Source organism: Pundamilia nyererei, unplaced genomic scaffold (assembly GCF_000239375.1).
Source record: "Pundamilia nyererei isolate P.nyererei 1_Seehausen unplaced genomic scaffold, PunNye1.0 scaffold00112, whole genome shotgun sequence".
Classification (NCBI taxonomy): domain Eukaryota; kingdom Metazoa; phylum Chordata; class Actinopteri; order Cichliformes; family Cichlidae; genus Pundamilia; species Pundamilia nyererei.
The window spans coordinates 183,768-192,942 of NW_005187513.1; the positions used below are offsets into that span (position 1 = coordinate 183,768).

At 39.3% G+C, this 9,175-nt stretch overlaps 2 protein-coding genes across 2 annotated transcripts in view; both read right to left on the reverse strand.

The window, feature by feature from the left end:
• Positions 1-1,192: 1,192 nt before the first annotated feature.
• Positions 1,193-3,179, reverse strand: clec3a (C-type lectin domain family 3, member A). Its single transcript, XM_005741582.1, has 3 exons — positions 3,028-3,179; positions 2,857-2,943; positions 1,193-1,899 (listed from the first exon to the last, which is right to left on the reverse strand). Exons 1-3 carry the CDS (start codon positions 3,152-3,154, stop codon positions 1,502-1,504), a joined length of 612 nt encoding a protein of 203 aa, XP_005741639.1. The 5' UTR covers positions 3,155-3,179; the 3' UTR covers positions 1,193-1,501.
• Positions 3,180-7,018: 3,839 nt separating this feature from the next.
• The window catches only part of vat1l (vesicle amine transport 1-like), an 11,433-nt gene continuing 9,276 nt past the window's right edge, over positions 7,019-9,175 (reverse strand). The window contains exon 9 of the mRNA XM_005741583.2: positions 7,019-8,970. Coding sequence (XP_005741640.1) covers positions 8,872-8,970 — 99 coding nt within the window. The 3' untranslated portion in view covers positions 7,019-8,871. The remainder of the gene's footprint in view (positions 8,971-9,175) is intronic.

Genomic DNA, 9,175 nt, shown 5'->3' on the forward strand with positions numbered 1-9,175 from the left:
TATTATGACACACCATTCTAATCTGACATTCCATTCAGTGTTATAAAATATAAATATGATTGTGTAATTTGTATAAAATACAGATGTTGGCACTCATGGTGTCCTCGGCAATGTTTGTGCAAAGTTTCAAGATTGGTCCACTTGTCTAGGAGGAGATAGAGAACACATAATATATACACTACAGTCATTATAGTATGACGATAGCTGGATAAAAGGTTAGCAAAAGGGATGGATGGGTTGGTACACATCAGTTTTGGCCAGCACTCAGTCTACAGAAAAGGGGTGGAACAGGTGTTTAATGGGGTCCCAGCTGCTCGTTTTTGCCTGGGGCTCTCTTTTAGAAATGTAATAAAGCTGTCTCCATATACCGCAGATGTGAATTCATCATTTTTTAATAGCTTATTGTGGGGAGGGATATAGGTGCTCATTACAGATTGAAGATTTAGCACAAAAAGAGGGAGAGAGACATAAATGTCCCTGCCTTGAACCGTGGTTAGTCGCCATCTCAACCATCTCAGCTGGCTGTGACTGAAGAGCAGATGTGGCGGACAGTGACACAGTAGTTGCTGAACTCTCATCTGTAGATTGTTAAACTGGTGTTTTGTAGTTAGATGACCAAAAATATTTTTCCTATAACCGGACTGCACTGCAGTGTGGCAGCAGCAATTTGGAGCAAACAGGGGTAAATATTTGACATTGTCACCTCACGAAGGTTCAAGGTGTGATAACGGCTCTATTCTGTGTCACTGCAATAAAAAATCTGAAATGTTGAGCACAACTGAGCCTGCAACTCCAGTTTTATCACAGCCCTGCTGTGTTGCTCAGGCCTCTTATAGATTGTAGCCAGGAAATGTTTAAACGTTACTCAACATTCAGAACTGCTTGTGCTACTTTTTTTTAAGTCAGTACATTTTATGACTGTTGTGCAACAAGGGTCCCTCAAACATGTTACATTTCCCGATAAAACAAAATGTTATCATTTTGTGGGTTTTGTTGCAGTTTCACACCAATGAATGTGAAACAGTCAAAAATACTCCATGAGAAGTTGAAGTGTGCACCGAGGAACTTTCTCATACTTATGTATGGAGTTGCATTAATGTAAAGTGTAAAATGATGAAATTAATAGACTAAAGCTAATGTAGAAAAGTAATGGTGAAATGAAATAATTTCCAGGAAACAACAGAAGCTTACATTTTTGTTTATTTCAGTGAAATTTCACTCATAATTTTTAATTTCATGATCTGCTCAGTCGATGTCCAAGCCATTGGGAATTGCTTCATGTGAAGATAAAGTTCTTGTATCACAGAGAACTCATATAAAATCCACCTATAGTTACTATTTTGAATATTTGAATGTTTTAGAACCCAATTAATAACCACAGAGAAAAAAACTTCCTATCACAGACACAAGGGTTTGTACAGTTTTAGTCAAATAAACCTGCATCAGTGATCATCAAATCGTCAACATCCTTTTATTTAATTTCTTCTTTCCACTTCTGGCTTCAGGGAATGACATATTCACAGATGTACTTTTTCAGGCTGCGACACACCTCATCATACCACTTTCCTTGTGCAGCCCCTGAAAGGGCAACACAGCTCTCCCTCTTCGTTCCTGTGGGCTGCTTCTTGGAGCGATCCCAGTTAAAGAAGCGGACTGGCTGGCTGTTGACATCGACATACTCGCCTTCTTTCACTATGTCTGCCACACCGATCCAGAAGTCCTTAGACCCGGGAGCACTCCTCTTTGCATAGTCTCTCAGTTCATTGTTTTCCAACATGTCCCGCGGTGTTGCAAGAGTTCCACCTTGTGCAATGCAGTCTTCATTTGCTTCATGGTAATGTTTGGGTTCCTCAATTGTAAGATAACACTTTCTATGAACTTTGATGCCCCGGAGACACACTGAAAACACAAAGCATTTACTTCATGAATTAATGAATGGTAAAGTAACACTATAAACTAGTCCCATCAAATTACATTGCAAGAACTATTCATGTAACCATCATGCAGCTTGCAAGTGAACCTGTTACTTTGCATTTAAAGGCTTCTTGGAGTGTTGCTGCCCTCTGCTGATAAGCTGGCACCATAAGGTTCATTCTACAATTAGGGGTACGCTTCATGTCTGCAGGCTGTATTGATCAATTTCATTAAATATTAATTTCAAGAAATTATCAAGTTTATATTCAGGCACATTTCTCTTTAATTAATACAGAAAAAGTCAACAGTTTTCATAATTTATATAGCAGAAAATTGGTATGCTATATCAGAATTAGCCTTTTGAGTTTGTGTATTAATTTCATTTTTATTTCTTCAAAGTCTCTTCTAACCCATTGATTTTCATTAAATCATTCACTTTGTGTTCAAGAAATCCTTGTTAAAGATTTAAATTCCTTCTGTTGAGGGAATTTGAAATGGTCAACTGTAACTTGACCTCAGTAGCTGATTAAAGAATAATTTGCTCTTCAGCATCCTCAGCAGCCTCTTCTCGGCCACAGAAAATCCAGTGCTGTTCTCAGACTTCAGATTTTGAAATCAAATAGGTGGAAAACCTCCCAAGAGACTCGAGGACTTTCTATGACACTGCTAATATCTGACAAAATATTGAATTCAAACATTAGCACTTAAGCAGCAGTTGATGGATTTTACACACTATAGGAGTATGTTGTGAAAGCGTCTCGATTATTATTTTTTCTTCCTTTTTTAGTTGATATGAAATGTGCGTCAGATTACAGAATCACTCTGACTTTTAAACTCTGGCTATTAAGTTATAAATGCAGCACTGTTCACACTCTTGCTCGTCTTACTTGTCTGTACATTAATATAAATTTATCAGGAATGCAGAAACGCTCTCACTAATACCTGTCTGCAGTGCCTGCATCTCTTTCAGAGAATTGACCTCCTGCCACAACCTCTGGAGCTGTGACATCACATCCTCCTCCTCTGTAGCTGCACAAGGAGGAGACAATTAAGAAAAAAACACACACACACAGGTCAGATAAAGCCATGATTTGATAGGATTTATACAATTACCTCCAGACTGGCGAGGTGAAACAGCCTTCCTGGTGCGAGATGGACCACTGTTGCAGATGTGGAGCAAGGAGAAGCTGAGGACGAGGAAGACAGGGAGGCCCAGGCGTGCCATATCTGCGGCCAGCATACAGGACACAGTGGCCCACGTTGTGCTGCTGTGAAAGGAACCAAAAGCTCTGCAGGCTGCTCAATATATACAGGTCCTCTGTATGCCTTTCCCTGTATTGGCTCTAAATGTGTTTGTTTTTGCCCAGACATCAGGAGGAGGTGAGGGAGGTTAAAAAGGGTGGAGGCCAATAATGATTTCCTTGTGTCGAGTTATTTTTAGATAAATATTTACTTGGGACAAGGTGCGCTAAGAAGCATTCACTTTCATTTCACAAACAAACCTGAAATCCATTGACTGCTTCAATACTACAGAGTGTTCTTCCTCTTTTCACATGTTAAGTTTGGACGTAATCAACTTGAGACTTGAAAACTTATACCACCTCTTAAGTGTCAAATGATGCAGCCTGGCAGTGAATTATCATTGTGCTCAGGAAAGGTTTAACCAACCACTTCAATAAATTTAAGCAACTAAATATACCTGGTACATCCATACAGCCTAGCTCTAGGCCTGTTTCAATCACAGGGACAGTTATGCAATATTTGAACATAAGGCTGCTATTAGAAGTCCAGTTTACAGCTTTAATGCAGGCGAGTTATTTTTAGAGGGAGATGTATACAGATGGGAGTGGGAGCTAAATAAGAAAAAAAAACTATTGGGCATATTTGCTCAATATAGCTATTCAACTGTCAAAACCAGTTCAAGCACGTTTTCCTATTTTAGAATCTCAAACTGTTTTTTTAATAATACATCCACCCCCTGAGTGACATATTCTCTGGAATAATGCATTCCAATTATTTATTAAGAAATTTAATACATATAGATGCATATATGTCAACATGATGCGGCGAATGTGTGAGAAACAAACAATCCTACAAAATGAGCTTTTATAGACTTGTTGCTTAGTATTCAGTGGCAGGAATAAAGTTGTGCAAGCACATTAATGTATGATGTTCGAATGCAAGCTACGTAGCAGGTTATTTCTGGTTTGACTAATAATTGCTCATTGCTCAAGACCAAATGTGTGTGAATCTTCAAATAAGGCGGCGTTTGCAGCAGTTTTGCCTAGAGTGCACTCCTGATTCTGACCAAACAAACTGGGGGGAAATCACAGCAAAAGCCAAAATGAAACGGAGTAATGTTCGACCACCATCGTCATTAGACACAAGCACCATTGTCCTCCTCTGAGATCCATATGTTCTTTAGCAACACAACTGTGTTTCAGCTCTCTGTTTAAAGAGAAATCCCTGATGCTGTTGTCATCTTGTGCAACACTGAAGGCTTACAAAGAATCTGATTTACTTGTATGTCATGAGTTTTGTGTTTCAGATTCCTGTTAATATATTTTGATATTATGTTTCAGTTTTTGTTTTGTTTTGGGGGTTTTTTCTTCCTTTTTCTATCCTGGTATATTATGAGTATTATTATTTTGAGTGTAGTCCCTGCTTTGATTTCATAGCCATCTCCTCATGGGTTTCCCTGTAAGTCCCTTTCCCCTCTTGTGTACCCTTTTCTTCTCCTCTCGGTCATCCGGTTACTTCCTGTTTTACTTTCAAGGTGTTTTTTACCTGCAATTTTTCTCCTTTGTGATTCTCAGCCCCACCTTGACTGTCTTCACTTGTCTTGATTAGTTTCAGCTGTGCCCCGATCCCCACCTGTTTCCTGGTAGTGTATAACCCTGTGTTCATCTTTGTTTGCAATGTTCATTCCTTTTTGAATTTCTTCCTTGGTGCATTATTTACTTTCATGGTGTGTTATCCTGCTGTAGACCATCAGATGGGTACACTGTCGACATTAAGAGATGGACACGGCGTGGTGTTTAAATGATGCTCAGTTGCTACCAAGAGGTCGAACATTGTGCTAAGAAAATATCCCCCACACCATTGCACCAGCAGCAGTCTAAACTGTTGACATGAGGAATGCTCTCACGCTGTTTACACCAAATTCTGACCTTACCCTTCAAATGTCACAGCAGAAATCAAGAGTTGTCAGACCAATTCAATAAAATTTTATTTATATAGCACCAAATCACAACAACAGTCGCCTCAAGGCGCTTTATATTGTACAGTAGATCGTACAATAATAGATACAGAGAAAAACCCAACAATCATATGACCCCCTATGAGCAGCACTTTGGCAACAGTGGGAAGGAAAAACTCCCTTTTAACAGGAAGAAACCTCCAGCAGAACCAGGCTCAGGGAGGGGCGGCCATCTGCTGCAACCGGTTGGGGTGAGAGAAGGAAGACAGGATAAAAGACATGCTGACAGAGATTAATAACAGATATGATTCAATGCAGAGAGGTCTATTAATACATAATGAGTGAGAAAGGTGACTGGAAAGGAAAAACTCAATGAATCATGGGAATCCCCCAGCATCCTACGTCTATTGCAGCATAACTAAGGGAGGATTCAGGGTCACCTGATCCAGTCCTAATTATATGCTTTAGCAAAAAGGAAAGTTTTAAGCCTAGTCTTGAAAGTAGAGATAGTGTCTATCTCCTGAATCCAAACTTGAAGCTGGTTCCACAGAAGAGGGGCCTGAAAACTGAAGGCTCTTCCTCCCATTCTACTTTTAAATACTCTAGGAACAACAAGTAGGCCTGCAGTGTGAGAGCGAAGTGCTCTAATAGGGTCCTACAAGGTCATTAAGCTAAGATGGTGCCTGATTATTTAAGACCTTGTATGTAAGCATCAGGATTTTGAATTCAAATCTGGATTTAACAGGAAGCCAATGAAGGGAAGCCAAAACAGGAGAAATATGCTCTCTCTTTCTAGTCCCTGTCAGTACTCTTGCTGCAGCATTTTGGATTAGCTGAAGGCTTTTCAGACATCCTGATAATAATGAATTGCAGTAGTCCAGCCTGGAAGTAATAAATGCATGAACTAGTTTTTCAGCGTCACTCTGAGACAGGATATTTCTAATTTTAGAGATGTTGCGCAAATGGAAGAAAGCAGTCTTACATATTTGTTTAATATGTGCATTGAAGGACATATCCTGGTCAAAAATGACTCCAAGGTTCCTCACAGTGTTACTGGAGGCCAAGGTAATGCCATCCAGGGTAAGAATCTGGTTAGATACCATATTTCTAAGATTTTCAGGGACGGGTAAAATAACCTCAGTTTTATCTGAATTAAGAAGCAGAAAGTTAGCGGCCATCCAGGTCGTTATGTCTTTAAGACATTCCTGCAGTTTAACTAATTGGTGTGTGTTATCTGGCTTCATGGACAGATAGAGCTGGGTGTCATCAGCATAGCAGTGAAAATGTATGCTATGTCTTCTAATGATACTGCCTAAGGGAAGCATGTATAATGTAAACAGAATTGGTCCTAGCACTGAACCCTGTGGAACACCATGTGAAGACGACTCTCCATTTACACGCACAAATTGGAGTCTATAGATATGATACAAACCACTGCAGCGCAGTACCTGAAATACCTACAGCGTGCTCTAATCACTGTAGCTATTTCAGGCCAGGCAACATTTTTCCAATCTCACATTGTCTAATTTTAGTGAGCCTATGTGAACTATATCCTCGTGCTCTTAGCTGACAAGAGTGGCTCCCAGTCTGTTCTTCTGCTGCTGTAGTGCGGCTGCTTTAAGTTTCAATATTGTGGACATTCAGAGATGCTCTTCTTCATACTGGTTGTAATCAGTTATTCACATCTGACATGAACTAGACATTTTCACCCAACAAAGTATTTCTGAAATAGTCAGCCCATCTGTGACCAAAAAGCACGAGTTCAAAGTCACTTAAATCACCATGTTCACCATAATAACCATATCTAGATGCCTACATGAATGGAGTTGCTGCCATGTGATTGGCTGATTAGACATTTGCATTAACGAGCACCTGAACACGAGTCAAAATCGCAAGAAATGCTTTGCAGATAAATTTATTCAAGTAAACAGAGCAGTGCTCAAAGAAAGTACACAACAAAAATGTGACAAAAATATATCACAGGTAAACCATAGTTTGAGGAATTTTGTGAACACACTACAGTGCTGAACAAGTTGTACACATTTCTTTCTTTTGTTTTTTTTAAACGAGGCAATATGAATACACATACAACTGTCTCTCTCACGCACACAGACACTAACAGGGACATTGAAGGCATCGAATTTTAGATTTTCTTCCCCAAATTGTCTAAATAACGCCCTAAATTTCAAGTCTAGGATATAATTTATCTGATCACTTTAGTAAACCCATTGAACATCTTCTCTTCACTGTTTATCACATTCAAAGCATGCAGTGTTTACTCATAACTTTTAAGCTACACATTGACTAGTTTCTACTTTTTTCAATTACAAAACACTGACATCCTGTGTTGTTTTTTGTAGATGAGCCTAAAATGATGAAGGATTCAGACAACTAGCCAATACAAACACACCGAGTAAGCAAGGTAGCGTAATTAGAGAAATTGAAATAGTGTAGCAGATTCTCACAAGTTTCAAAAATAAAATCATCTGAGTAGGTGGGTGTACTTGCAGAGTAAAGGCAGAGCTTGCCATACTTAACTAAAGCGCTGCACAGTGTTCCTAAATCAGCCTCATACACGAGCTCACTGTAAAAATACGTCGTCAGTTATGGAGTTTTACGGCACTTTTGTTGTGAGGCACCAGCAAGTAAACAACTTTGGTCAGACAGGCAAGCTAGAGACTCTAAATACCTTAAACTGCAGTCTGAGTCCGACTAACTACTTAATGCTCAAGAAAAACCAGGATTTTGACGCAGGTATAAATTGAAATTTGTCCTGTTCTACTCAAGTGTTTACAAATCTGTTCATGGTTTTCTGATCGGAAACAATAAATGTTACAATCGTGGTGTTACACATTATGTAAATTCTGAATATACAGTTCAGTGGGAAAAATAAGTCCAAATCCCTCTTATTACATGATCCAATGATGTTTTTGTTTTTTTTAAACAGATTACACTTCATTTTCCACCTAAAAATAACTTTTTGTTTGTTTGTTCAATGTGAACTGCACATAAGGAATACATTTCAAGTATTTTACACTTGTTTGTAGCTCAAAGGCACTAGTGATCCCATAATATAAGGTTGGCACATTAGCATAAAATGTCATGCAAATATCTACACTCAGTCTTTTCTGCCTCTCCTGGCTTACATATTAGTTAACACAACAAAGGGATGCACTCCCTTGATCGGAACAATTAGAACACTGGGGTCACTTTCTCAAACCTATTTCAACTGTTCGCTTTTAATTCTCACAGCCGAGCACAGAAAAATACTTCTTTTTTCCCCCTGTGCTGTGAAATATTTAGAAATGTTTCCTTGTTACTATTTGACACTTAGGCGCTTTACTTAATCTATTTCATGGGGTGCTAATCATAAAACGAGAATAGCAGGTAGGCAGGTTTAAATGCTTATGTGGTTTGCTGTTAATTTAATAAACTGTGGGCAGATGCAGTTAACTATAAAGTGAACACAAACCTATTCATATTATTGGCTAGCAGGTAATTACTTCATAGTACAGCATATAATGTAACACTGTGTTGAAAATGGCTCTTGCACATTGTGGCATCCTATCCTTTGCTTAGACTAATCAATTGACACATAATAGGAAACGGACAAGAGGCACTAAAGTATACTGCACATACATACATTCATGCATACAGCACATGCACACAAACACACACGAGTGGGGTTGTGTTGCTCTGGTGAAACTGTGCTGCCTCTCCAGTGTCTCTAGGTGTGCTGCAGTGGGATTTTGTTGGGTCTAATGGATAAAAGGCATTCGCTCCTTGCTGTCGTTGTCTCCCTCGGGCTCCTCTTCTTCCTCTCCTGCTTCACTGGTCTCCGTGCTGTCGCTGGCCATCTACAGATAAAACATTTTTTACTGCCACCATTAACCGTTTAGTGGAAACAGAGGTGGAAATAAATGTGAGCTGACATCAAATCACACAGCGAACTCTGCTAATGGGCAGAGGATGGGCTGACATGACAATGGAAATGAAGAGGAAAGCAGGAAATCCAGCTCTCACAATCCTGACATGAGAAGAAAATGTGCAGTTACTTATGTG